General features: G+C 53.4%; 13 protein-coding genes across 13 annotated transcripts in view, besides 16 other annotated features; 4 read left to right on the top strand and 9 right to left on the bottom strand.

Moving 5' to 3' along the window:
- Positions 1-720: 720 nt before the first annotated feature.
- ACLA_025480 (HMG-box domain-containing protein) lies at positions 721-1,796 on the bottom strand (the record flags this gene model as incomplete). Its single annotated transcript, XM_001269256.1, has 3 exons — positions 721-825; positions 887-1,201; positions 1,248-1,796. The coding sequence occupies 3 exons, from the start codon at positions 1,794-1,796 to the stop codon at positions 721-723; spliced, it is 969 nt and encodes a 322-aa protein (XP_001269257.1).
- Positions 1,797-2,281: 485 nt separating this feature from the next.
- ACLA_025470 (DEAD/DEAH box RNA helicase) lies at positions 2,282-6,141 on the top strand (the record flags this gene model as incomplete). The annotated part of the gene is made up of 5 exons (XM_001269255.1): positions 2,282-2,425; positions 2,515-2,829; positions 2,895-3,324; positions 3,382-5,796; positions 5,867-6,141. The coding sequence occupies 5 exons, from the start codon at positions 2,282-2,284 to the stop codon at positions 6,139-6,141; spliced, it is 3,579 nt and encodes a 1,192-aa protein (XP_001269256.1).
- A 273-nt stretch (positions 6,142-6,414) lies between these two features.
- On the bottom strand, positions 6,415-6,919 carry ACLA_025460 (uncharacterized protein; the record flags this gene model as incomplete). The annotated part of the gene is made up of 2 exons (XM_001269254.1): positions 6,415-6,576; positions 6,677-6,919. 2 exons carry the CDS (start codon positions 6,917-6,919, stop codon positions 6,415-6,417), a joined length of 405 nt encoding a protein of 134 aa, XP_001269255.1.
- A 1,321-nt stretch (positions 6,920-8,240) lies between these two features.
- Positions 8,241-8,270: a microsatellite.
- A 605-nt stretch (positions 8,271-8,875) lies between these two features.
- ACLA_025450 (C2H2-type zinc finger protein) lies at positions 8,876-10,861 on the top strand (the record flags this gene model as incomplete). Its single annotated transcript, XM_001269253.1, has 6 exons — positions 8,876-10,169; positions 10,253-10,393; positions 10,445-10,521; positions 10,570-10,597; positions 10,646-10,708; positions 10,764-10,861. The coding sequence occupies 6 exons, from the start codon at positions 8,876-8,878 to the stop codon at positions 10,859-10,861; spliced, it is 1,701 nt and encodes a 566-aa protein (XP_001269254.1).
- Positions 10,198-10,224: a microsatellite.
- Positions 10,199-10,224: a microsatellite.
- Positions 10,862-11,123: 262 nt separating the features above from the next.
- On the bottom strand, positions 11,124-11,877 carry ACLA_025440 (uncharacterized protein; the record flags this gene model as incomplete). Its single annotated transcript, XM_001269252.1, has 2 exons — positions 11,124-11,472; positions 11,576-11,877. The coding sequence occupies 2 exons, from the start codon at positions 11,875-11,877 to the stop codon at positions 11,124-11,126; spliced, it is 651 nt and encodes a 216-aa protein (XP_001269253.1).
- A 134-nt stretch (positions 11,878-12,011) lies between these two features.
- Positions 12,012-12,035: a microsatellite.
- A 149-nt stretch (positions 12,036-12,184) lies between these two features.
- Positions 12,185-13,153, bottom strand: ACLA_025430 (SDR family NAD(P)-dependent oxidoreductase; the record flags this gene model as incomplete). The annotated part of the gene is made up of 2 exons (XM_001269251.1): positions 12,185-13,020; positions 13,102-13,153. The coding sequence occupies 2 exons, from the start codon at positions 13,151-13,153 to the stop codon at positions 12,185-12,187; spliced, it is 888 nt and encodes a 295-aa protein (XP_001269252.1).
- Positions 13,154-13,633: 480 nt separating this feature from the next.
- ACLA_025420 (TIM-barrel enzyme family protein) lies at positions 13,634-14,721 on the bottom strand (the record flags this gene model as incomplete). The annotated part of the gene is made up of 3 exons (XM_001269250.1): positions 13,634-14,248; positions 14,414-14,559; positions 14,634-14,721. The coding sequence occupies 3 exons, from the start codon at positions 14,719-14,721 to the stop codon at positions 13,634-13,636; spliced, it is 849 nt and encodes a 282-aa protein (XP_001269251.1).
- Positions 14,337-14,360: a microsatellite.
- Positions 14,722-14,792: 71 nt separating the features above from the next.
- Positions 14,793-14,822: a microsatellite.
- A 207-nt stretch (positions 14,823-15,029) lies between these two features.
- On the top strand, positions 15,030-16,364 carry ACLA_025410 (Tm-1-like ATP-binding domain-containing protein; the record flags this gene model as incomplete). Its single annotated transcript, XM_001269249.1, has 1 exon — positions 15,030-16,364. One exon carries the CDS (start codon positions 15,030-15,032, stop codon positions 16,362-16,364), a length of 1,335 nt encoding a protein of 444 aa, XP_001269250.1.
- Positions 15,620-15,664: a microsatellite.
- Positions 16,365-16,850: 486 nt separating the features above from the next.
- Positions 16,851-16,893: a microsatellite.
- Positions 16,852-16,893: a microsatellite.
- Positions 16,894-16,914: 21 nt separating this feature from the next.
- On the bottom strand, positions 16,915-18,523 carry ACLA_025400 (adenosylhomocysteinase; the record flags this gene model as incomplete). The annotated part of the gene is made up of 5 exons (XM_001269248.1): positions 16,915-17,354; positions 17,407-18,008; positions 18,065-18,191; positions 18,251-18,383; positions 18,485-18,523. 5 exons carry the CDS (start codon positions 18,521-18,523, stop codon positions 16,915-16,917), a joined length of 1,341 nt encoding a protein of 446 aa, XP_001269249.1.
- A 408-nt stretch (positions 18,524-18,931) lies between these two features.
- Positions 18,932-18,956: a microsatellite.
- A 398-nt stretch (positions 18,957-19,354) lies between these two features.
- Positions 19,355-19,377: a microsatellite.
- A 332-nt stretch (positions 19,378-19,709) lies between these two features.
- Positions 19,710-20,931, bottom strand: ACLA_025390 (uncharacterized protein; the record flags this gene model as incomplete). Its single annotated transcript, XM_001269247.1, has 3 exons — positions 19,710-20,097; positions 20,163-20,622; positions 20,712-20,931. 3 exons carry the CDS (start codon positions 20,929-20,931, stop codon positions 19,710-19,712), a joined length of 1,068 nt encoding a protein of 355 aa, XP_001269248.1.
- Positions 20,932-21,708: 777 nt separating this feature from the next.
- ACLA_025380 (uncharacterized protein) lies at positions 21,709-22,734 on the bottom strand (the record flags this gene model as incomplete). The annotated part of the gene is made up of 4 exons (XM_001269246.1): positions 21,709-22,118; positions 22,202-22,452; positions 22,521-22,634; positions 22,682-22,734. 4 exons carry the CDS (start codon positions 22,732-22,734, stop codon positions 21,709-21,711), a joined length of 828 nt encoding a protein of 275 aa, XP_001269247.1.
- Positions 22,161-22,190: a microsatellite.
- A 1,476-nt stretch (positions 22,735-24,210) lies between the features above and the next one.
- ACLA_025370 (UbiA family prenyltransferase) lies at positions 24,211-25,155 on the top strand (the record flags this gene model as incomplete). The annotated part of the gene is made up of 1 exon (XM_001269245.1): positions 24,211-25,155. One exon carries the CDS (start codon positions 24,211-24,213, stop codon positions 25,153-25,155), a length of 945 nt encoding a protein of 314 aa, XP_001269246.1.
- A 439-nt stretch (positions 25,156-25,594) lies between these two features.
- Positions 25,595-25,627: a microsatellite.
- A 164-nt stretch (positions 25,628-25,791) lies between these two features.
- Positions 25,792-25,815: a microsatellite.
- Positions 25,816-25,843: 28 nt separating this feature from the next.
- The window catches only part of ACLA_025360 (uncharacterized protein), a gene marked incomplete at both ends in the record, with an annotated part of 1,023 nt that continues 190 nt past the window's right edge, over positions 25,844-26,676 (bottom strand). The window contains 2 exons of the mRNA XM_001269244.1: positions 25,844-26,010; positions 26,077-26,676. The exon at positions 26,077-26,676 is cut by the window's right edge and continues 190 nt beyond it. Of these exons, the coding sequence (XP_001269245.1) occupies positions 25,844-26,010; positions 26,077-26,676 (767 nt within the window). The remainder of the gene's footprint in view (positions 26,011-26,076) is intronic.
- Positions 26,517-26,544: a microsatellite.
- Positions 26,518-26,544: a microsatellite.

The raw sequence follows: 26,676 nt of genomic DNA, 5'->3' as shown, positions 1-26,676 counted from the left end.
CAGCTGACAGTCTTTCGTTTGGGAAACGGAAGGAGCATTGGACATTTGTCTCCAGCAGCTCTTCAACTACCTATTTAAGCAAGAGAGGAGGAACGCTCTCGCAACATGGAGATGTTTGACTACTTGTCCCAATCTTGGCCAAACAAGGAATCATGTCCTGCCTGAGGCTTTCACGCAAAGGAGCTTTGAACTGGCTCTTGGGATCACCCGGACGATACATGAACTGTTCTCTGGGCGAAGTGATCGCCCATGGCTTCATTCCAAGGGCTCCGAACTTAGAAGCTTGGTATAACTAAGTGGACTAGCTGATATCCAGTCCACCTACCGAGAACCCGTATATGATTCCAATCCACATCACAAGGAATCTATCACCCCAAGCATCCTACATCATGTGCAATTGTGTATACAGTGCTGCAAGGCTTGCCCATTTAAGGTAGAGTTCATTGATAGCAGTCTAAAATCCACAGCAACCGAACACATAAAACACCCGTGAGATAAGGAGAACCTTGATAAAGTACAAAGTAACACAGCTGGATAAGGTGTATCAGAACATGAACCGAGGGGACACCGGATAAAAGGCAAAAAGCAGGGTGAAGATAGCTAGCGGTACACAGAAACCATACAAAGGACGACCGTTCCCAGAACTGAAACTTAAGGATCATTCATAATTCTTCCATGTCTTGATGGCGGCAGAATGTCGTTACGACCCCCTCGCCCTCTTTAAGGGCTTTCCGATGCGGATGAGGAGTGGGGTTCCTCGCCGTATACCTCGCGGCAGCGTTGTCGGTATTGCTCACGTTCAATCTCGGCCTGTTTCAGATATTTCTAATTGGGTTAGGTTAGCTTCACCCAGCAATCACATAGCAGGCGAAGACCACAATCATACCTCTTTCTCTGCGCCTGTCAGACCCTTCCATTCCTCTGCCACACGAGCTGCGATATCCGCCACCTTCATGTACTTGAAGTCGCCCTCCTGGGTTCGCTCCATCATGTATCGCATGTAAGCTGGGAGGGGTCTCTTGACCAGGCGGTCGTCCCGCAGGAGATATGCTCTAGTATTCTTGAGCTTCGCGAGTCTGCGTCGGGCAGCATTGGCCTCTTTGATCTGGAGAGGAGTAAATGATTTGATCCAGGTGTTATAAGCAGCTTCGTTCGCAGCTTTGTTGGCTTCGGCCTGTGCAGTGACACGCTGTACGACGTTCTGTCAGCAACGGAAACGGTCCTCAATGGAGACAGATTCGGTGTACCTCATTTTCGTCGAAGCCGATCGACTTTGCCATCTGTGTAGCTTCCTTGAATGCCTCTTTGCCTTTGAGGCCTTTGGCCTTTGCCTCTGCAATCTTCATCGTAACCGCCAGGTTCCATGCGAACTCTGGGAGCTTCTTTGGTGGTTCAAGGGCCGTGAGCTTGAGTTGCTTAAGCGTCTCTCTCGATTCCTTCGCCTTCTTAGCTTCTTTCTGCTTCTCCGTCAGGGTTCTCCGCGTCTTAGGTTTGGCCTTCGATTTAGCCTTCTTGCTGCGGCTCTTCTTCGTCTTTGTCGTTTTCTTCGACTTCGTCGGTTTAACGTCTTCATCGGCATCATTGGCAGTAGCAAAAGATCTACTCCAAGTTCGTGATAGAATGCCCTCAGGACGAGTGGTTTTCGTGACTGGGTTGATCGAGTAACGGCTTATAGGTAGACAAATACGGCGGACATGACCATTGGTGTTGATCATACGAGTGGGACGAGCCAAGGCATCGCTGCGATGAAGGTATCGGAGGATGCCCCCTCCGCGTTGAAGTAGATTGAAACGCATGGTATCGGACCGTGCAGCAGAATTGCGCGCAAAAAGGTCAAAGTGTTCCGAATAGATGAAAGATCCAGGAACCAGAATTGAATGGGCAGGTCTCTACTGCCCCAGTGCTTAGCAGGAGCTCTTGGCCGCAAGATACCTAGCCACACATGAAACCAGGATAGGTAGCGTCCGGGGCCGTTTGGGGAATGCCGAAACGGGGAAAGCTTACCACGTGATGTCATCAAACGATCTACGTCACGTGATAGCTGTCGCCGGGCATTTGACTTGATGCTGTGGAAGATAGTAAAATGGACGAAGTGCGGAAACCAATCACTTATATCGCCACCATCTTCTCACGGTCGAGCACTAACTTCAGATTTCCTGTCAACAAAATACTACCTTAGACGTTCGACGGGACGAGTTAAAAAAAATTGCCCTGCTATTCTGACTACGTACTCGAGTTCTTTGGAGTCTCAGTAATACTCACTCATCGTTGGCCTGCAACAATGGCTCGCCACGGGGATACTCGCTCACCATCACCTGTAGGCAGCACATATTCTTCATCCAGACGGAGTCGCAGAGATGATGATCGGTATGAGAAGAGTAGGCGAGAGGATGGGAGGGGTCACCGCAGATCTCGCAGTCCCGAGGTATGTACTTTGCCGCTGCACCTCTTTTTCTTTCTCCCCCAGCCGTCTTTCGGTTCTTGACCTAACATGGTTTTTCTCTCCGTTTACAGAGGCGATACCGTGACCGTGACCGTGACCGCGAATCGTACCGGCGACGTGACCGCTCGTTAGACAGACGAGACGATTATCGAAATGATGGTGGCTATCGATCTAATCGGAGAGATCGTTCTCGCGATCGACGCCGGTCTAGAGATAGAGGCGATGACCGGGATCATCGCCGTAGAAGTCGCGACAGGGATTATCGAAGCAGGCGAGATGACTCCCGCGACAAGGCTCGGAGACGGACAGACGATTCTGCTGACTTGAAGCACAAGTCTAGAAGGGATGATAGTCGCACTAGAGATTTGGACTCCAAGTCGAGAGACGTAGGTCTATATTTCCGCCATGGTTGTTTTTATTTCTATGAACTTGATTCTTATAACCTGGGCAGACTTCTAAGCCATCTACTCCTGCGCCGGCCGCTCAAACGGAAGACGAAAAGAGAGCCGAAAGACTGGCCAAATTGGAGGCATGGAAACAAAAGCAAGCAGCTGAGAAAGAGCGAAAGCAGCGAGAGGCCGCTGCTGCTGGTGGAGCACGAAGCATTCTCGAAGAGATCGATCGAAAGTCCGGCCTGTCGCCTGCTGTTGGCTCCCCCAAGTCTCCCGTAACGCCAACCACGGATGCCACGCCTGCTCCGTATGCTGGGAAGTTTGATCCAAAGGCTATCAAGCGCAATGCAGCACCAACCCCTAGCGCACCTTTAGTATTAGGAAACGATGTCGCTGTTCCCCAGATTGCCAAAGCGTCCGCTACCTTTTCCTCCATGAATAATCATGCGCAAGCTAACAAACCAGCAGCTGCCTTAAGCACAGCTCCATGTAAGTTGTTCATATTCTTGGTACATGATGGTTCGTTACTAACCTGTATTTCAATAGCTACGTTGAAATCCAAGCGTAATGTCGGGGGCTTCGGACTAGGAGCGAAGCAAGTTGCGGATGCAGAAAAGCCTTCTGCAGTCAAGACCTTGGGATTCGGCGAAGAGGAATCGACGCGGAAGAAGCTGGAGCGTCTGCCTACCCCACCATTGGAGGATGGTAAAGATGAGACTGTTGCCGCAGATATGGGCGCAGAGGATGAGGACGACGACATGCAGGACGGCGAGACTGAAGAGGAAAATGCGGCTGCTGCACGAGCTGCTGCAGAGCGGCGTGAGGAGCGCTTGCAGAACGAAGCGCTACGGGCTCAGTCCAGCGAAAAGGTGCCACAAACGAATGGCGATGTCGAGATGAATGATGCGCCCATCCAAGCAGAAGCCGAAAACATGGAAGTCGATGTGGAAGAAGAAGATGTCGATCCGCTGGATGCTTTCATGTCGGAACTGGCGGAATCTGCTCCTCCCAAGAAGACGTTTGGTACTAAATTCTCAAAGGCAAAGGAGCAACAGCCGGAAGCCATGTTCGGTGACGAAAACGACGTTGATCTGACCGCAGTGGGCGAGGGCGATGCGGACGATTTCCTCGCAATCGCCAATAAAGCGAAGAAGAAGAAGGATATTCCAACCGTCAACCATGAAAAGGTGGAGTATGAGCCGTTCCGGAAGAAGTTCTACACCGAGCCTTCCAACCTAGCGCAGATGACCGATGAAGAAGCTGCCAGCTTACGCTTGGAACTCGATGGGATCAAAGTGCGTGGCGTGGATGTGCCAAAGCCGGTACAGAAATGGTCTCAGTGTGGGCTGGGTGTGCAGGCTCTGGACGTGATTGAAAGGCTTGGTTATGAGAGTCCCACGTCTATCCAGTCACAGGCCATTCCTGCTATCATGTCTGGTCGTGATGTGATCGGCGTGGCGAAGACTGGATCGGGTAAAACAGTTGCATTCTTGATTCCCATGTTCCGACACATCAAAGACCAGCGGCCACTGGACAACATGGAAGGGCCCATCGGCCTCATCATGACACCGACACGTGAGTTAGCAACTCAGATCCACAAAGACTGCAAGCCCTTCCTCAAAGCTTTGAACTTGCGGGCCGTATGTGCGTATGGCGGTGCCCCCATTAAAGACCAAATCGCAGACCTGAAGCGTGGTGCCGAGATCGTCGTATGTACTCCCGGGCGGATGATTGACCTCCTAGCGGCAAATGCGGGCAGGGTCACCAATCTTCGCAGAGTTACTTACGTCGTTCTGGATGAAGCTGATCGCATGTTCGACATGGGTTTCGAACCCCAAGTGATGAAAATCATGGCGAACATCAGACCTGATCGGCAAACCGTGCTATTTTCGGCCACTTTCCCGCGGAACATGGAGGCCTTGGCACGTAAAGCATTAACCAAGCCAATTGAAATCATCGTTGGAGGTCGGAGTGTTGTTGCGCCGGAGATTACACAAATTGTCGAGGTTCGGAACGAGGACACCAAGTTCGTGCGACTTCTGGAGATCTTGGGCAACTTATACTCCGATGACGCCAATGAGGATGCTCGTTCATTGATCTTTGTGGAGCGTCAGGAAGCTGCTGATGCTCTCCTTCGCGAACTGATGCGCAAGGGCTACCCTTGCATGTCCATCCACGGAGGCAAGGATCAGATCGATCGAGATTCTACTATCGAAGATTTCAAGGCTGGTATTTTCCCTGTTCTGATTGCCACATCTGTCGCGGCCCGTGGTTTAGATGTGAAGCAATTGAAGCTGGTGGTCAACTACGATGCGCCAAACCATTTAGAAGATTACGTCCACAGAGCTGGCCGAACCGGTCGTGCTGGTAACACCGGTACTGCAGTGACATTCCTGACGGAAGAGCAGGAACGTTACTCGGTGGATATTGCCAAGGCTCTGAAGCAGAGTGGGCAGCAAGTGCCCGAGCCTGTCCAAAAGATGGTCGACTCCTTCTTGGAGAAGGTCAAGGCTGGCAAGGAGAAGGCCAGTGCGTCAGGGTTTGGAGGTAAAGGCTTGGAGCGCCTCGACCAGGAGCGAGATGCGGCTCGGAACCGGGAACGGCGCACCTACAAGACCGGCGAGGAGGGTGAAGATGAGGAAGAGAAGGAAGACAAGGCCGAAAAGGCAGACGAGCGATTCAACAAGGCCTTGTCCTCGGTGCAGTCTGCTGCTGCGGCCGCCCCCACTCTGCCCGGCGTCCCCAAGGGCATTGATCTTGATGGCAAGATTACTGTGCACAGGACTGAGAAGGATCCGGCGGGCACGTCGAAGAATCCTTTAGACAAGGTTGGCTCGGCTGTTGCTGACATCCATGCTCGTCTTAGCCGAGCTGGTGTCATGCGGTCAGGTGTACCGATCGACAACCGTGGTCCGGATGCGGGAGCGTACCACGCTACCCTGGAGATCAACGATTTTCCCCGTAAGTCCATCACCACTCTGGCTATCAATTGGTTTCAAGAGAAATTACTAATATGTTTTTCACGCTACAGAAAAAGCTCGCTGGGCAGTCACCAACCGGACGAATGTGGCCAAGATTCTCGAGGCTACTGGCACATCGATTACCACGAAGGGCAGTTTTTACCCTCCTGGCAAGGTACCCGGTCCGAACGAGAACGCCAAGCTGTATATTCTTGTTGAGGGCGAGACGGAACTGGCCGTGACGAACGCCATGCGGGAGTTGATGCGGTTGCTCAAGGAGGGCACGATAGCCGCAGCGGACAGCGATGCCAGGGCGCCGGTGGGAGGACGATATAATGTTGTTTGATAAATACCGCCTAGTTGACTGTATCATAAATCTTCCCGTGGTTGAATGATCATGGACAACTTCACATCCCGCTGAAGGTCTCACGTTCCAGCACGCAACACACTCTGTAGTATCCTTATACTGCCAACCGATCTAAACGACATGGTATTCAGCCGACTCCACCCCATAGACAGCCCAACAAAAGTAAAACAGCAGAACAATAATGCATCGCATAGCTCAAAAAAAAAAATCAACCACCAAGAACACAGAACATCCCCATCCAACCACCCAAAATCAATTCCACCTCGTCGCCTCACTCGCCTGATCCATATTCCTCACGGCCGTCTGCTCCCGACTCGCTTCACTCAACGTCTGCGCCTGCGTCTGTGCCTTCTGCGCCGCAAGCCTCGACCCTAACTTCCCCTTCTGCGCCCCGGCCGCCGACTCTGCCCGATTCTAAACCCCTCCCAAAAAAAAAGGAACACCTGGTCAGCCTATCCCATCCTATCCCATACACACAGGAACACAACTCGGGGGGGGTGATCATCAGTCTTACCTGCGCCGCTATGGCCGCGTTCGTGCGCGCATCCGCGCGGTCAGCGTCTGCACCCTCGGCCGTGTCTCCGTCACTGTCGCCGAGCGTCCGGCCCGGCGATTTCCAGTTTGCTTGTCGGTTTGATTTTGCGGGGAGCGGGGCGCGCGGGGCGGCGGAGGGCGGGTGTTGTGAGGAGCCGAGGACGCGGCCGGGTTGGGAGGAGGCGGAGGGTTGGTTTTTGGAGCTGGAGCAGATGTTGCCCATTTGGTGGTGGGTTGGGGTGTGGATTTAGTGTGGTGTAGATGTAGTGAGGGATCGAGCGGGGGGTGGATGTGGATGTGGAGGTGGTGGATGTGATACTGGGGATCGTGGGAGAGATACGAGCGGTGGCTTGGTTAGGGAGGAAGTTGATTGACCGTGAGGGGCAGAAGGACTAGAGGAGCTGGAGATTTCTGGATGTGGTTTATGGTGTTGAGAGTCTGTACAGTGTATGAGGGGCGAAATTTAAAACTCCAAGGTGTGGCAATATGGTGGATGTTGGAAGTTGACAGTTGGAGATCATCAAGACATCAACTACGAGGAACGGCGGCGATCTGGAGGAGATCAGGGGGGGGCGGAGCACGTGGTTGTGGCTTGTCTCCAGACTCCAGGTACTTTATCCCTAACTAAGAGAGAGAGGTATTTAGCCTATAGCACGATATCGCATTGTTGACCGAGTCCAAACAACATCGTCCATAGAACTCGGTGTATTATCAAAGAAACGCTTTGACATTGGAAGCTCTGGGTTTGGTTGTAGAGTAAGTAAGTACTTCGAGACATAAATTCCATCATGGCATAGTTTCTCAAGAAACCGCGATGACGTCTCAGTATCACGCAATATCAGCCAAGCTATTACAGGGGATATTGTGTTAAGAAAACGCAGGAATCATAAGGTCGCTGAGATGTTCATCGTATGTGGTATATCAGGGATTATTCGGACGACTACTAATAATAATGAACAGTGACAGTTGATCACACGCTGTTGCTCTGATTGAAGTGTCAAATGATGTGATATCAGGCAACAAGGCACCCATGCGTAGGGCCGACCAATTAGCTAATCCCGGGCGGTATGACTCGGCAGTATTCCATCTTGTCGATCCCTGTGGAAGACTTTTCCACGGTCACCCATGGGAATCCGTCGTCGCAGTGGGAGTTCATCAGAATGATCGGCAAAGATTCAATTCATCAAGCGAGATTTTGTTTGATTTCGTCTAAATTGTCTAAATCCTTATCTGGCCACGAGAGACTAATCCTAACTAACTCTCACTACTCGGTACGGAGTATCTAGTATGAGGATTGAGGAGTCGAGGACCCTCTCACTAGCGATACGCTAAATCTGCAGCCTGACAATTCAGGCACCACGATTGGCTGGCCTGAGGGAATGACGCTTTGCCCACAAGGTCCTCAATCATATATTGTTGTTTGCCGGGTTTGCCCCCAGGGTCCCCATTAGTACAGTACCACAGTACCATACGGAGTAGTACCCCTCGGTGCTCTGTGAATCTGTTCTGCGAGGGAGAGAGAAAGGGTCACGAGGCGTATCAGTGGGTAATCTTGGGTAATCTTGGGTAATCTTACACTCTTCGGCCATCCATACTGAGAGAGATCGCATGCTGAACGCACTGAATAAAAGGACGAAGACCATGAGACTTTTGCCCATCTCCTCAGATCCCATTACCATAGGGGTATGACAACGAATCTCTCTCCTCGGGCAGATCTGGATGTCACCATCCGTCAATTATATACACGTGGGAAGCTCCCAAGGTCCTCCTGGATTTGCACTGCAGGCGGTCAATCCCACTTGGTGGACTGGCGTTGCTGCGATTGTTGCAGCCAGCCTTTGCTCATCGACGCTCTGAGGCGCCTGGCCTGACCCTGACGACTATCTAGTCGAGTTGTTTGCATATCGTGGGTGTTCCTCAGCACCCAGTGCCTGTTGGTCTCTCCCCCTGCTCCTTGCAGCGCATAGTGGAACTGGCCGAGCTAACCCAACGTCGACAGTGCTTCCAACCCCAAACCTGATCTTTTTTTTTTCCCACCCCCACCTTGTTTCTTTTTCTTCAAATTGCTACGAGCCATTGAACTCTGATCTTTCTACCCGTATCTCGAGTTCTTTTTCCTATCTCACCTCACAGAAGTGCTCTCTCTGAAGATCCCGTCACCACGGATCGTCCCGTCTCCATGTCTACTCACACCAAGAAAGACGACTTCTGTCTCGAGTGTCACTGGGAGGCTTTCCACATAGACGGAAAAGACTCCCAAGACGCCTCGGAGACTTCCGCTCAGCCTCAGTGGAACTGTCCGGATGATGAGCATCACACCTTGCTGACGCATTGTGCCGTTGACGAGGAAGTATGCTGCGATATCGATGAATGCTCCGTCGGCTGTCCTTCGGTCTGCGATGGCTTTGTCGACTGTGACACCGTCACTGTCTGTTCTGTATCACACTGTGATGATAAAAACTGTCAGAGTGGGGAGCCGGTCTGCTTCGATGAACACTGCTTCACTGCCAATGACCAGAACGGCCAGCCCACAGACCACAATGCTCTAGACTCGTTACTGGGACTAGGCCCTTCTCTACAGCTGGAAGCATGCGATCTGCTTCCCTCAATGACTATCGACCATAGCCAGATCCAGCCAGCAAAAACCACCGAGCACGGCCCCCCCCACCTCGCTGACTCCGCTCAGTCCACCGATGCTTTATTTGCACCGTACTCGACCGCGATCAACCACTGCCACCCTCACCCCTTCCACCATTTTCATTGTCATCCGTTCCCTCGAGACTCGCACAACAGTCTGGTAAATGCCCCGTTTCCAGTCCAGAACGAAGTCAACCCGGCGGATGTGTTCCAGATGTTGGGCATGTGTCCAAGCATCTCGGCGTGCCCTGACTTCCATGCGCACAACGATCACAGTTGTGAAGCTTTGGGCAAGCTAGATGATAACACTGCGGATTCTTTTTCGTGCTTTCACCTGCCGCACATTGCCCATGAATCCTCAAAAGCGCCAGTTCACCCACATGTGGATGTACCGATCAAGGGACCCTGTCGATCCCACCATCGATGCCGGATCCATCCTCACTCGCATCATATTCATCCATACGGCCCCTACTCCCCTTATTCGCGCCATTCGCGATCCAGCGTGAGCTCACAACTGATTTCCAGTCCGGGCGAGACACCCCCTCCGCTGGAAGGCGGGATCTCATCGGTGTTAACAAGTCCAGAGTCGCTCGTGGACAGCGAAGTCTATGCCTGTAAATGGACCAGCACCACCATCCTTGGCGCCAAAACCACTTGCGGCGCGACGTTTTCCGATCCTTGTGCACTGCAGGATCATTTGATCGCGAACCATATGGGAACGATTGACGGATCGAAAGGCACCGGATATTACTGCTGCTGGGAGGGATGTCATCGGCCTGATGCGCCGTTCTCGCAAAAGTCTAAGCTTCAGGGCCATTTCCTGACGCACAGTAATTGTGAGTTGGCACAATGACCGAGCAAAGCAAAAAAAAAAAAAAAAAAAAAAAAAAACGATGAGCTAACGAACCGGTTCTGACAGACAAAAACTTCAAATGTTCGGTTTGTGGCAAGCTGTTTGCCCGACAGGCGACATTGGAACGGCACGAGCGAAGTCATCGCGGCGAGAAGCCGTACAAGTGTGCTGATTGTGGGAAGTCATTCACCGACAGCAGCGAACTCAGTGAGGATCCCAACAAGCCCCTTCTGGCCAACTAACCGCTAATCCCTATAGAAACGCATTCGAGAACACATACGGGCGAGAAGCCGTTCAAGTGCACGTATCCGGGATGCAATTTTCAAACAGGCGATGTAAGTATCTTTGCTCCGTTGTCAAAACTTCATTTCTGACATTTGCAGTCTTCCAACATGTCGAGTCATCGACTCAGTATGTCTTCCCACGGTGTAATCAAATGCGGGGACTAATCATGAGCAGCCCACAGAGAACGGAAACACAAATGTACCTACCTTGGGTGCAGCAAGAGTTTCACTCGACCTGGTACGTCTCCCATCGACCCCAAGAAGCCCACTGATACTAAGATCCTCCTCCTCAGATCAATTGAAACGACATATTCGGACAACCCACAAATCGGACAGCCCGATCTTCCCTTCCCCCATCATAGATCAGTTCGCATACCCTCTCGGCGTTTGAAGGCTTTTGTTCAACCACAGCGTTTTGGCGTCAAGGCGGCTCCGACCCGGAAACAAAAGAAAGAAAGAAAGAAATGCATGCGATGCTACGATACGACGACTGGATACAGATACAGGCGAAACGGCGTTGGAAAACAAAAATAAGAAGGATTTAATTCTATACCTCGAAGTGTTTGGGATACCATAATTGATCATGACATGCGAAATGTATAATAGCAGCTCGAAATGCTTTATGCCTTGATGACCATTTCCCCCCCTTCTCCTCACTCCGCATGAGCCCTCTCCTCCAACGCCTCCACCGCATTCTGCAGCTCCCGCACCCGATGCCCAACCCTCCGGCGCACCTCCTCGCGCACTTCCGGCGCAATATCCGCAGGATCAAAGTTCGTGGAAACCACCTTCCCCTGCGCGTCCTCCTCCTCCGCCTCCGCCTCTGCCCCCGCCCTCACTCCCGCTCCAGCCCCCTCCGCCAGCTCAGTGGTATACAGCGCAAAGACGGCAAGAAGCTCGTCGAGGGCGTCCCGTGCCGACTCGCGGTCCGAGGCGGCGTAGATGGTGGCGCCGTCGGTGCTATCCGTGGCGATTTCGAATTCGTCCTTGGCGTTTTCGTAGCTGGTGATTTACCCCCGCGTTAGTTAGTTCGTTCGTTAGTTGTTTGTTTGTCATGCAGCTAGCCATGGGGGTTGAACAATATAGAGTCCGTGGGGGGGAGTACAGTTCTTGGAGTTCTTCGACGAGGAGGTCCGGTTGTGATTTTCCCGTGCTGGATTGGGATTGGGTGATTTGTCGGACGGAGCTGGGAAGGTAGGGATTGATGCGTGGGGATGGGGATGGGAGGACTGGTCGTTTTGCGTGGATGGAGAGAGGGCGGGCGGATGGGGTGAAAGGGACCCGGTAGTGGAGGGCGAGGCAGAGGGAGGAGGGTGTGGGTGTTGGTGTTGGTCGGGGAACGCTATGGCGGAGGTGAGGATGGAGGAGGTAGCGGCCTCGCGCGGAGCTGGATCGGAGAGAGGACATTGTGTTCTCGTTGCAATTGATTCTCAATTGAGGATGATGGAGAAGTGTTGTTGGAGGAAGAATTGATGCTGATGCTGATAAATCGGCGTTGTTGAAGCGTCGGGGTCGGGATTCTCGTGGATGACATCAGGCCTTCTTTCTCTCTCTCTCTCTCTCTCACACACTCACGTGTGGGAGTCGATGGTTGCATGAAATGAAGTATCCTAAATAAATAATACATACATTCTTGAAAGTCATTGACTACCATCTAAACATCTCCAATCTTCAAAAAAAAAACAAATCTTTTGGATCGACTATCTGATATCTTCTAGAATCCCATCCTCATGCCTCCATTCGCACACACCACACTCCCCGTACACCACCGCCCATCCGTCGTGCACAGCATCCCGACCACACCGGCCACCTCACTCGTGAACCCAGGTCGACGGCCACCCATCTTCTCACGAATCAAGCGGATCTGCTCCGGAGCCAAGGCTGCGAGCTGCGAATCATCCTCGACGATCTTGCTCAGCGGCGTCGCGTCCTGGAAGCCCTGCATCTGACGCCAGAACCCCTCGCCGGTCTTGAAGTACATGTCGCCGACGACGGGGCCGGGGTTGATGGCGTTGACGGTGGCGCGGTCGGCGAGCTCGCGCGCCCACGAGCGCGTCATGGCCTCGAGCGCCGCCTTGGTGCCGCCGTAGACGGTCTGGCCGGCGAAGCCGATGCTGGAGGAGACGGAGGAGATGTTGACGATGCGGCCGGAGCGGTCGGTGGGGAGGAAGGGGGCGCAGGCCTGCGTGAGCAGCAGCGGCGCGAGCACGTTGATGCTGTAGTGCCAGGTGAAGTGGTCGCGGTCGATGGGGCCCTTGGCCGGGTCGTTGAGGCAGCGGTCGGCGGAGACGCCGGCGTTGTTGATGAGGATGTCGATTTGGAACCTGCCCGCCGCCGACGTGAAGTGGTCCGTTGCGGCCGCCAGGATCTGTGGGACCGCTTCTTCGGCGCGCTCGAGGTCCGCTTGCACCGCGACGCAGCGGATCGAGTGTGTCGTGGCCAGCGAGGCGCAGAGTTCCTCGGTGCGCGCGCGCGAGGACTCCGACGTGAAGTTCAGGAGGAGCGAGCAGCCCTTTTCGGCCAGGTTACGGGCAATGGCCTCGCCGATGCCTGAATCGTTAGTTTTGCTTGTACATCATGTAGCCGTAGCTTGGGGATGGAGGACGTGGATGTAGATGGGGGGAGACTTACCCCGGGAGCCCCCCGTGACGATGCCGAATTTCCCCTCTAGAGGCCGAGACATTTTTTTCTCTTGCTGTGAGATGATCACAAGGAGAATGTTTGAATTGAAAGCAGATAGAGATCTCGCAAGTTACTCAGTAAAAGCTGCTGTTTAGTTTGTCCAGGTTGAATTGTCCGTCTCTTTACGGCGGGGTCACCCCTCGTTTATATAGCACAACTGCGCTGACCACCTGGTGCCTTTGTGGCCCTCATCATCCTTTTAACCGTCTCGCTCGAGGGTGTCACCTGCAGCGTACAGCGTAACCATAGCAGAAACAGAGTGTCAACCCTCAAGTCTGCTGGGTGGATACAACTCCACTGTCTGCGCCCCGGAGAATTGCCCTTTTGGGGCTCCGGCGGTTCCAACAGACACGTAGAATGGATCTTTCTAACAAGAAGTGTACACTCGGCTAAGTTGTTGCGTCCATAGCTTCGTTTTGACATTTACAGCCTTAATTTGACTAGTCCATAGGGGTAAAAGACAAAAGGCTTAACTCCCAAGTCAAGCAGAAGAATGATTGACCTTCAACCGCTTAAACGCCTCCGCGTTCTCCTGGATCGCCAACTCCACCGGTAACCTCTCCATGCTGCTCGCGCCAAAGAAGCCATGCACCCCGTGCGTCCGACTGAGCACATACTCCGCGTCCCGGGGACCCGCCAGCGGCCCGCCATGGCACAGCACAATGACCTCCGGGTTGACCGCGACCACCGCATCGCGGATCTCCTGGATGACACGCACGCAGTCATCCAGCGACAGCGCGGTCTGGGCACCGATCGTGCCGGAGGTTGTGAGGCCGACATGCACGACGATGACGTCCGCGCCGGCGCGCGCCATGCGCTCGCCCTCGTCGACGGTGAAGACATACGGCGTGGTGACGAGGTCCATCTCGTGCGCGAGCCGGATCATCTCGACCTCCTTGTCGAAGCCCATGCCCGTCTCCTCGAGGTTCTGGCGGAACTTGCCGTCAATGAGCCCCACCGTCGGGAAGTTCTGCACCCCCACGAACCCGATGCTGCGCAGCTGCTGCAGGAATTCGCCCATGCTGCGGAAGGGATCCGTCCCGCATACGCCGGCGAGCACGGGCGTGTGCTGTACCACGGGGAGCACTTCGTTGGCCTGTTTTCCTTTCCAACCCTCCCGTACTTCCGCCGCACGCGGTGGGAAGGATGGTATGTTAGCGTCTGTAGGCTGTAGCTCACTTCTATTTTTTTTTTTTTTTTTTTTTTTTGCTCTTTCTACTTGATCATGGGGGAGACGGAAGTGACTCCGTTGACAACGCACCATTTCCACCACGACCTGGTTGGCGTCCGAGTACGGCATCAGGCCGGCTAGGGACCCTCGTCCGGCCATGCGGAAGCGGCCAGAATTGTACACGAGAATGAGATCCGCGCCTCCCTTTTCGATGAATTTGGCAGAGAGACCGATGCCTGGGCCCACGGGTTAGTCGAGCGATCCGCACAAGAATCTGGTTTGGGGGGGGGGGGTAAGCGATGCAGCATACCAGCTCCCGCGCCGACGATGATCGACCCCTCGGCGATGGTCTGGCGTAGGCGAGCGAGCACTTCCTGGCGAGTGGTTGGACGAGGCATGCTGGCAGATTGATCAGGAATCAGGGTAGGATTTGCATCGACGTGTTTGTTGCAAAGAAGTGAAATGCGAAAGGGAAAAAGGGAAGAAGGGAAGAAGGGAAATAAAAGCGGATGGTCGACCACCCCCACTTGCTGCGTCACTCGCGCATTTAGTTTGTTATAACTTATAAGCCAGTGAGTGGTCGACCTCATTTCTTTCTCCCAGGATTTATTTATCTATTACTCTAGACTTCTAGTCCATCTGCTACCAAGGAAGGCTGAATCGGGCACGCTACGTAGTTCTCACCACCCTGCGAAGTAAGTCCATCATGTCGTCCTCATCAGCCACGGAAGAAGAGCCCTCCAAAGCCACCATCGTCCTCATGGGCACCTGCGACACCAAATGGGACGAGATGCACTACACACAGCAACAAATCCTCTCGCAGCACACCCCCTGCACCGTCCTGCTCATGGACATCGGCCACAGCCCCTACTACGCCGACTCCTCCATCGCCCTCAAACACCCCGAGCTCTGCCCGCCAGCCGACTCCCGCAACCCTAACCAACCCCCCAAACTCTCCTCCCTCCCGCGCGCAGACTACATCCGGCAGATGACCGACCTCGCCAGCACCACCATCCGCGCGCTCCACCGCGCCCGCCGCATCCACGCCGTGCTCGGCATCGGCGGCTCCTGCGGCACCGCCCTCGCCACCGCCGTCATGCAGCGCGCCCTGCCCGTCGGCTTCCCCAAGCTCATGGTCTCGACCATGGCCTCGGGCGACGTGACGCCCTACGTCGAGGAAACAGACCTGACGCTGATGTACAGCGTCGTCGACATCGCCGGCACAAACCGCATCCTCAAGCGCATCCTGGCCAACGCCGCCGCAGCGATAGCGGGGATGGCCGGCTCATATTTCCACAGCAGCCGCGGCACAGACAGCGATGGCAGCAGCAGCAGCACCAGGGACGCCGGCCACCCGCGCATCGGCATCACCATGTTCGGGGTCACGACGCCGGCCGTGGACGCCGTGCGCGCGCGCCTGCAGCAGCGGCTCGCCGGCGCGTGCGAAATCTACGTGTTCCACGCGACAGGCGCCGGCGGGAAAGCGATGGAGCGGCTGGTGCGCGAGCGCCAGCTCGACGCCGTCGTCGACCTGACCACCACCGAGATCGCGGACGAGCTGGTGGGCGGGGTGTTATCGGCGGGGCCGGAGCGGCTGGGCGCCGCGGCGGCCGCGGGGATCCCCGCGGTGATCAGCGTGGGGGCGTGCGACATGGTGAATTTCGGGGCGCGGGGGTCGCTGCCGGAGAGGTTTGGGAAGGGGAGGGTGGTGCATGAGCATAATCCCACGGTGACGCTGGTGCGGACGACCCCCGACGAGTGTAGGCGGATTGCCCGGTTTATGGCGGAGAAGCTGAGAGGCTGTGCGACCCGTCCGGATCGAGTGCGGGTGGTTCTTCCTACGGAAGGAATCAGTATGCTGAATACGGCGGGGCAGCCCTTCTATGACCCCGAGGCCGACGAGGCGCTGTTCTCGACGCTCGAGAAGGAGTTGGCGGGGTCAGGCATCACAATACTGCGGCAGGCCAAGGAGATCAATGATCCAGAGTTTGCCGATTTTGTTGCCGATTCCCTTGTTGATCTGATGAGAAAGACAGGATAGATGCTGTGACGATATACGATTTGATACCGAGTTTTGTTTTTTATATGTTGATGTTAGCGTTTCAAAGCAAGCGAACAAAACAAAACACCACGCGTCTCTACATTCGAACGGCTGAGCACACGAGCAAAAGCATCATGGTATAAATCCAATGCGTTGGCATCGGCTTGGTATCATTGGGCCCGATCGAGTCGGGGTATACTATTAAGAAAAAAGAACATATCGGTAGGCAGTGTTGAATGCAAACTCCAGGTAGACCCGCCCATACAACCAATAGGAAAAGAAAAACCCCCAGATATGCCACTTTTATTGCCGTTGAAGACAAAATACTTTTGAGCTCTAAGTTGATAGAGAACCCTTTATGTTGTTCGTAACATCGTGATCATGTTGAAAAAGGTCTATATGTCAAGATATGTCAAGCGTCGCCGGTTGAAGAAACGAAATTGTTTAGTAGCGGTAGCTGCGGCGAGTCAGTACAAGACCATCTGGAAAATAAAAAAAAAAAAAAAAAAAAAAAAAAAAAAAAAAAAAACCAAGGGGACCACATGGGAACTTACATGTCGCTCTTGAAAGGACCGTTGACATCCAGACCAAGGTACTCGGCCTGAACGGGGGTGAGCTTGGACAGCTTGGCGTTGACGTGCTCCAGGTGGAGCAGAGCAACCTGCTCGTCCAGAGCCTTGGGAAGAACGTAGACACCGACTTCCTTCTTGCCGCTGCTGCCGAACTCGACGTACTTCTTGCCGAAGGCCTCATCTTCGGCCTTGAACAGAGCGATCTGGGCAAGGACCTGGTTGGAGAAAGAGCAGGACATGACGAAGGAAGAGTGGCCGGTGGCACAGCCAAGGTTGACCAGACGACCCTCAGCCAGGAGGATGATGTGGTTGCCGCTGGGCATCAGGAAACGATCAACCTGGGGCTTGATGTTCTGGACGGACTTGGCGTTGGCCTTGAGCCAGGCAACGTCGATCTCGATGTCGAAGTGACCAATGTCTGATTCGTTCAGTACCGAGCAGGAATAAGAGATCTGGAAGGATAAACTTACTGCAAACGATGGCATCGTTGCGCATGACCTCGAAGTGCTTGCCGACGAGGATGTCACGGCAGCCGGTGGTGGTGACGAAGATCTGACCCTGGGGAGCGGCCTCCTCCATGGTGGTGACCTGGTAGCCCTGGACGGCGGCCTGGAGAGCGTTGATGGGGTCGATCTCAGTGACGAGGACACGGGCACCCATGCTGCGGAGAGCATCGGCACAGCCCTTGCCGACATCACCGTAACCGGCAACAACGGCGACCTTACCGGCAATCATGACATCGGTGGCACGCTTGATACCGTCGATGAGGGACTCACGGCAGCCGTACAGGTTGTCGAACTTGGACTTGGTGACACAGTCGTTGACGTTGATGGCGGGCACAAGGAGCTTCTTCTCCTTGAGCATTCTGTAGAGGTGGTGGACACCGGTGGTGGTCTCCTCGGAGACACCGTAGCAGCCCTTGAGCATCTCAGGGTACTTGGTGTGGACGAGGGAGGTCAGATCACCACCGTCGTCAAGGATGATGTTGAGCTTCTGGCCATCCTTGAAGGCACCGAGCTGCTGCTCCAAGCACCACTGGTACTCCTCCTCGGTCTCACCCTTCCAGGCGAAACTATATTATATATTGTTAGCCTCGCCTTAACGATCTCCGGAGTATAATCGACTTACACAGGGACACCGGAGGCAGCAATGGCAGCGGCGGCGTGGTCCTGGGTGGAGAAGATGTTGCAGCTGGTCCAGGTGACCTCGGCACCGAGGGCAGTGAGGGTCTCGATGAGGACGGCAGTCTGGATGGCTGGGGGGAAACGGTCAGAGTCGGTCGGCATGATCGGGAACAAGAGCTTGACAACATACTCATGTGAAGACAACCGGCAATGCGGGCACCCTTCAGGGGCTGATCCTCAGCGTATCTGCGGCGGATGGCCATGAGACCGGGCATCTCAATCTCGGCGAGCTCGATCTCGCGGCGGCCGAAGGCAGCCAGCGACTATGGAAGGGTCAACAGGATGAACAGGACGGGTATTTTTTTTTTCGATTTTTTTTTTATTTTTTTGGGAGGAGATGTTGTGAAGAAGGGGGGCCACGTACGATGTCGGCGACCTTGAACTTCTGAGCGGGGGCAGCCATTGTGATTGTGGTGAGGATGAAAGATGGAAAAGAGGTAAAAACTGATAGAGATGCGTTAGAAGAGATCCTCTCGATTTGCTTTGAATATGAGGGAGCAGGATGAGAAGACTTACTGGAGAGGTTGATGAAGAAAGGAGAGGAGGATGAAGAGGGGGGGGGAAAGGAAGAAGAGGAAGAGGAAGAAATAATAAAAGGGCGGGAGAGGGAAAAAGAGGGACAACAGAGAGAGGGGGGGAATTGCATTTTGCTGACTTGTCGGACTCGGAGGGATTTTGCGGGCGGGGCATTGGTCGCCTCAGGCAGCAAGGTACTCTCGGAGGTGCCTGAGGCCACAGTAGGTAGGTACGTAGAGTCGAAGGTCGAAGTCTCTTGAGTCCTGACCGCCACTTGATCTCAGTCTCAGATGGCTCCTACTCCTACTCCTACTCCTACTACTAGGGACGTCTCGACGCCCAGACGCCATCAACACTCCTCGAATCATTTCGAGTAACATATGGACTTACTACTCATTTCATCTACTCCAGAAACTATAGACCAAATTTATCTGCATAACTCCGTACGAGAGAGCTCACGCTTACGTTCGGATGCAAGTTGTCCTCCGTACTCGGCTTCCAATCCGCGATCAACCGGAGCCTCTTGGCCTGTGCTAGTTGCAAGTTGCTCCGATTGAGCAAATCCTTCTGGCCACTAGTGAGTTCAGTAACTAGTCCCTGATTTCATAGTTTGGGATGAACAAACACTGAAAGGCGGCAATTGGATGCTGTTATCCCTCCCGATGGTATGATACAACCATGGTCCATGGAGCTCGGTGCGGAAACATCTTCCCAAGAGTTTTTTTTTTTTTTTTTTTTTTTAATTCAGCAACAAGATCGTGATCACCAACAGGCGACAGATGGCCACTGCTGAAGCCTCCAAGGCGCTCCGAGAAATGTTTATACCCCCCCCCACTCCTCCGGTAAAGAACTTTCTGCATGTAGCGATTTATTCGGTGGAGGGGCTCCAAAGACTACTGAAGGGAACCATCAATGGCTCCATATACCACTACCTAGACAGGCAGGCTCCCAAAGACAAATCAGTCCTCGGACACCCCACCAACCAGTTCAACTGGCTGGATAAGCACTATCAGGGAGGGCTACCTTGGTTCGAAGGTAATATCGTCTATGGGTATTGATATTTATTTCGTCAATCAGTCAATCATCACTTGACGCTCAACCATGATCCCTCCGGCGGACCAGTGCCTATTATGACGATCCCTGGTTGTCACTAACTCCAAATACGCATCGTCTCCCTTTACCCTTCCATGGGTTTGGCTGGCCAGTGTGCTATTTGTGTGCACACGAATATGACTGTCTTCCTGGTCCAGCGAGCTGTCCTTCTGGCCGCGCCATCGACGCCAGGTATTCCGCCAGATCAACTTAGCCAGCGGCTGGTACGAGATCAAGCACGAGGCGACAAGGTACATGCCCAACTCGACCATGGTCCAGATGAGCAGCAATGCTGCCGACCAGGTGTTATCCGAGACGGCGTTGGTGGTGCTGACAGCGAAGAGGGCGATGAGGCCGGCAATGAGACCACTGATTATAGCATCTCAGCATCGTTCTCCCAGTGACACGGTGGGGAGAGGAAACGCGCAACTCACACACTCCCCAGAAGAAACGTGATCAGCAAGCCCACCTTCAACCGTATCGTTGACTGCAAGCGTACCACATGCGGAATAGGCAGCACGAGCATCACCACATCCGACGCGATATTCACGATCCGCGAGTACCGGAACCACGCATTGATGTTGAGACAGTGACCCTGGACACTGGGCTCCCACAATTTCCGCAGCGGTGTGCACACCGCGAAGCCGGCCGCCGCGCAGCCGATGCAGTTGCCGATCATCAAGGCACCGGTGATGTAGCAGGTCAGCCGGGAGAGGCGGTGGCGGCTGAAGATGGAGATGTACAGGCTGAGTACGGCGAGCTTGGGGAGGATCACGGCGAAGATGTAGATGAAGGCGATCGCCAGCAGGAACTTGGCCCAGTTCGTCAACATGACGGGGTCGATGGCCATGACGCGGACTTGGTGCAGGCCGACGCCGCCATAATGCACATCACCTAAATCATCAACCGTCAATACATCACTATGCATAGAAGAACCCCGGGCCCCTCCCCGAACACGAGAGAGAAAAAAAAAAAGGAAATACCGATGGCAACGGCTATAAAAGCCACATAGAATATCCAGCCAGCAACAATAAAGATATCATCGTGATGCCAACCGACCCGACCAATCCGACGAGAAACAAACCGTAAGATGACAGCGACGGTGCCCAGAACCAGAAATGCGACGGCCACGCTCAGGAGTGCAGGGCGCCTGTCCTCTGCAAGGTAAGCAGGCGAATACTGGACGATATTATGATCCGCCATCTGGGTCGTCTGACTGCTTCAATATGCGCAGCAAGGACCTCAGATGGGGGAGGAAAGGAGGAGGAGTCGAGAGAGAAACGGGAGCGCAAAAAAAAAAAAAAAGAAAGAAAGAATATCACCTAAGCGTCCATTTAGGTGTCATCGATTTTCTTCTTCTTTTTCTCTTTTTTTTTTTGATTCTATTCCAAACAGAGAGAGTCGAGCAGCCAGCTCATCGAGGCTATAAATACAGGTATGGGGTGGTGCAGATGGCCCATCCGGGCAGTTTCTGCCATGAATTTGTGTTACCCACCGTCGCGCGGTGACCGACCGGATGACACCCTATTTCTTGCTCCCTGTAGGCTCAGAACTTCACAGGGCAGAGGCACTGCTGGGTACTATCAATCCTTGTCCTGTCCTGTATCTTTCTGTGGCCTCTCGTTCAACTCCCTTGCTTGCAGCGGGGTTGCATTCTTGGGAAGTTTGGAGGCTGAATGGCCGATCTCTGCTCACCTTGCAGCGCTTATGTAGTCGCGTTTGAAACGATGGTATCACGGACGAATGTAAGCCTGGAAGGCTGGAGATATGTTCTGAACTCCTGATGATTGCATTGTTGGGCTGACGAAGCATTCTAATTATTAGAGTACTATCAAGTATCATTAATCGTGAATAAACATGCTGATCGTTGCTATAAGCCTCGTGCATGCCAGCGAGAGAACGTGAAACCCTCCACGACACGAAGGGGGCGGTCCAGCGATCATGGAAATAAACTACTTCAGGCCAAAGCGCCTAGTGATCCTACTGACTTGGCTTCTGGCCGATCACCGTGAGTCTAGTAAACGCCAGAACCGACCCTTCCCGAGTCTCCTTCGCGGCCTCCTCGAGAAGCTGTCTCAACTGCTGGACCATCTGCTCATTTCCACCGGCTTTGTTGCGGGCTAAGACCTCCGTGGCCAACATTCCACACTCATGCAGTGCGACTCCCAGATGAGGCGGCGCTTCCTTCACATCAGCTTCGACATTGATGAATCCGTGCTCGGTGAAAAGCGAAGGTAGACCGGGAACCCAACCCGAGTGGAGACGGGTGTCGTTGGATTGAAAAAGGCTCATCAATTTAACCTGTGAGTCCACCTTGACATCGGGCTTGATCTTCTCCACACGCAGCGAGGATACGTCGAGATCGGCCCATTGCAGATAGCCACCGGGCTCTGGAGATCCGTTCGTTAGTATGGTGACTTTCCTCTCGCAGGGAAAAAAAAAGAAAAGAAAAGAAAGGAAAAAGGCAACATACTTAGAAGTTTGAGGAGATTCTCAAGAACGCCTTTCAAGTCGTCTTGTTGGAGAACAAACGCAAAATGGCGAACATGGACAATATCGTAGACTCCAACCAGGTGCTCAGGAACATCGGCCTTGATATCCCAGTGATGGAGGCCCACGTTGGATGGGAGCCAATCTTTCGGAGGAGTGGCATCGAACGAGACATCAAGTCCATCCAGTTGAACAGTTGAAGGAAACGTATCCGTCAAGTCCGTGAGCCAGATTCTGCCTAGATGAGCGTAGATCTACCAAGAAAGGGCGGGGGGAGAGGGGGGGGTTTCTGTCAGGCTCACCCAGTACCAGTGCCAACATCTGCGATGCGCAGGTTGTTCACATCTGAAACGGGGATCGAAGGGTGGATGTGGTATCCGAAAAGCTGCACACAGAGATAATGCTGGAGATTGATGCTGCGATCGTTAGCTACGCTGATATGGTAGAGTTGACGATGAAATACCGGTTGTTGTCCAAGTAGTTTCTAGCAAAGACATATTCTGGAGCAGACGACATTGTGAGCCTTGAGACGGGGGATACAATGATCAAAACGAGTGTAATGGCTGCAGAAGATGGATATGGGGATGGAGATGGGGATGATGAAATCTCGAAGAAGGTCAAGCCGTGCAGGTATAAGTAGACTACCAGACTTCAGTGATGGCAATCGGCAACCTGACAGTTTCTTTGTTTGTTTCTGTATGACCGCTGCCTGAGGTTTTCAGGTATCTACCTCCCCCCCCTCCCTTCTTACCAACCAACAACTCTACTCACATACCAACGAGCAGTCAGCAAGCATCAAAAACTGTCCAACAGAGCTGCCTGGATTCATGGAGATGTGCAGTCTGACTCAGACCACTGGATACTACACTCACAGGGGTGATCCTGTGTCCATCGAGAGGGGCATTGGGTGCAACACTGAACCAAGCACGCAGGATGTCTGATAAATCCACCAATCTGTTATGCTTAAACCAGTGGCTTTTTATCGCTTTCCCAAGGACATCCGCCATTATTACATTACGCAAGATATTGTTCATGGTAGTCCTGCTACTAAGTACTGCCTCTTGCTCAAAAATCCAACAGATCAGCGGGGGACTTTCAGCTGCTAATGCACGAGCAAAGCATGTACAGACCATTTTCAACCCGTCTATTGGTGAGGCCCCTGGTAATAGCGCTGAACCTCGTCTAGTTTCAGCGTCTAATGCTTGGATGTGGCCCCCCCACCTCCAGCGAGGCAGTGAGCACTGCCTTGAGGTATACTGTCTCTCGTCATACAGTCTGTAACTCCTGTGTAACCGCAAAGGGCGGAGTCCATTCGAGATAAGACTCGACAAAGCGGGTTGGTGTAGACCTGGGACAAGCCATATCTTCCACCAGTGTCCACTGTCCTAGCTCGTCCTGCAGGTTGTACGAGAACAACAGGATGGTCGCGAATGGTCTTTGAGGCCTCCCATTTCGGTAAGGACATACTAATCTGGATGATCACCCGAGGAGCAGTAGGAGAGCAAGATTACTATGAATCTTCATCAACTATCTCATCGCAGTTTGGATTTCCTCGGATGACTTTATGGAATGAGATATAGGGTCCAACGGCCCTCCATCGTATAATCCTTGACTCATCATGGGTCGGTGTTCTCTAATAATATCGAGCTCCCGCAGACAGGCCTCCCATGACAGGGCGTCCTTAGAAGTCAGCTCCGCTAATCTGAGTCAAGAACGGTTGGAAGTCAGAACAGCCAGGAGATTCCAGCGGACTATGTTGGGGGATGTATCCGATCTCACCACTGTTAGGTCTATTTTTACAGCGCCGTTTGTGATAGCCTGGTCGAGTTCAGCTGGCTTCAAATACGAAAGCATGGGTTATAAGTACCGGATCAGAAGTCGAGATAGTGCCATTGGAAGCATACTTCAGAAGAGGGCAAGACAGCCCGAAGATCATTGTCTCTCAAGTATACATCTTCACAGTACCAGCGTGACCTACCGTTGAATGTCACCATGACGGTCGCCAACCCAGTACACCAAAGACTCTGCCTATACCTACGCACCGTCGCATCAAGCCTATATACGGTGTGGCTTTTCACTGCCAATGATCTCCAGACAATCATCGCGCCAAGCGCCATCTTTGGCATCACAAACGCCCTCGCTGCTCTGATCGCAGGCTCCACCGAGAATTCTACCCAGTACTTATACATCATCCAGCAGATTCCCACGACCATCTGCTGGGTCTGGATCAACCTCTTGCCTCTTACCATAAACAATCAGCGCAGTCCCTCCTCCATCGCGGAAGACGCGATCAACAAGCCCTGGCGTGCGCTCCCTAGCAAACGTCTTTCCTCGGCTCAAGCGAAACGTCTGATGCTCGGCTTCTACGCAGTGGCGCTGGCCTATAGCTGTTTCTACAGTGGCGGGTGTCGCCAAAGCATCGGACTGATATTCCTCGGCACCTGGTACAACAGTTATGGAGCAGGAGATCGAAACTTTGTGGTTCGCAACATTATCAACGCGCTAGGATATTTGTGCTTCAACTCGGGGGCGGTGGAGGTGGCGCTGGGGCCGAAGCTGGCAACCCTGGAGGACAAACGTTCACTCCAACTTTGGTGCCTGGTTGTCACGGGGATCGTGCTGACGACGATGCAAGTACAAGACATGGGGGACCAGGAAGGCGATGCAAAGAGGGGGCGCTTGACGCTCCCGCTTGCCATTGGGGATGAGACGGCACGCTGGAGCATTGCGCTTCCCATGCCCGTGTGGGGGATTCTGTGCCCATTACTCGCCGGGGTGGGCTTTGGCATGACTGCCGTGAGTTGTGTGCTCGCTGTCGCTGTCGCTGTCCGACTTTTTCTGTGGAAGGACGCTGCCAGTGACCAGCGGACATTCCTGGTCTGGAACTGCTGGATGTCCGTTGTGTACATGATGCCACTCTTGAGGAGATATGCCTGATGATTGTTGGTTCTTGGGGGTTTTGATGATCGTTTGTTTCTGTATACCTTTGTGATAGCGTGCCTGTGTGGTTGCGGGATCTGATATATTTTGGTGTTTGGCGTTGTTCATTAGACTAGAGAAACAGTGTCGATCATACTGGGGACGTTTCAAGCCTAATAGCCGGAGCTGTAGCCTGTAACCCAATAACCCAATACCCCCGTAGATAACACATGTCTAATCTCATCAACCTCATAATCAACGGATTCACGAGGCCGCAAAGTCCCTTACATCCAGCTATCCCAGCCCCGTTCTAGACAGCATCAGCAACTAACCATACACAAGCATACCCTCAAAAGGAACCTTTTTCCAGCATTCTTCAGTTTGATCATTCCCCTGGTCCCAGGTCCATCCCCCACAGCGCGTAGAATCCGAATAAGACTTCTTTTAGTTAGGGCTGACTAGAAGACTAGAAGACTAGAAGAACTAGAAGGGATCCATCCGATCCACAGCGGGGAATGGTCTATATAGTTACTTAACTTAGTGGCATTTAGTGCTTTGCTAGTTGCTACTCCTTAGTAATTAAAAGAGTGCATTCATTCTAGATATCCAAGGTGAAGGAAGTAAGTAAGTACATGCTGGGGTATAATCTACACTAGAATATAGAATATAGAATATAGATGTCATCCAGATATCCTCAACAGAACATCTACTCCGTCCTATCGCCAATCGTCCACTCTCCCACATCATCCCCAATCACCAACTCCATCGTCGTAAACACAATCCGCTCATACATCTCCCTCGCAGCCCCTCTAGCCTTCCGATGCCACGGTCCTGTACCTCCCTTGTGCGCATCCTCGCGACTGCGCCAGACACCTATACATACACACACTTAAGTCAGCCTTTCCGACATAAGGAAAAAAAAAAAAGGAAAAACCTTACAAGTCGCCAAATTCTCCCTCTGCGCATTCTTCGTCCCAAACCAATACTTTAGCAACCCACCGCTCACCACCGCCTCCTGATGCGACCGCGCATCCAGCTCATGCAGCCGGTCCCCGTCCGCGCTCTCCAGCAGCTTCGACCGGAACACAACCACGTAGAACACCTGCCGGCGCCAGACGAGGCCCTCCTGTGCGGCGAGCTCGCGCAGGAACCCGAACACGGCGGTCCAGTTGAAGGACTCGGTGTACGGCGCTGTGGCATAGTCTGCGCGCACGGGGCGGAGGATGGTCAGTGCCTGGGCGAGGAGCCGGTTCGGGGTGTCGAGGGTTAGGAGGTCGAGGAGGTGGAGGGGGGAGTTGTAGGGGGAGGCGATGAGGTGGTGAGATTCGCCTTGGGCTTTGGCTTTGGCTGTGTCGGTGTCTGTGTGGACTGGGATGATTGTGGTGGTGGTGGTGGTGGTGGTGGTGGGAGGAGTCTGGGATGGGCTGAAGCGCAGCTGCAATGAGGCGGCCGCGTGGAACTTGAGCTGGTCCATGTCGGAGGTGATCAGGCTGTGGTCGATGAGGGAGGAGAGCTGAGGCAAGAGGTGTTTCTCTAGTG

The sequence above is a fragment of the Aspergillus clavatus genome, genomic scaffold (genome assembly GCF_000002715.2).
Source record: "Aspergillus clavatus NRRL 1 1099423829805 genomic scaffold, whole genome shotgun sequence".
Lineage (NCBI taxonomy): Eukaryota > Fungi > Ascomycota > Eurotiomycetes > Eurotiales > Aspergillaceae > Aspergillus > Aspergillus clavatus.
The sequence above is the reverse complement of the archived record's forward strand: the minus strand, read 5'-3'. Positions and strand labels throughout refer to the sequence as shown.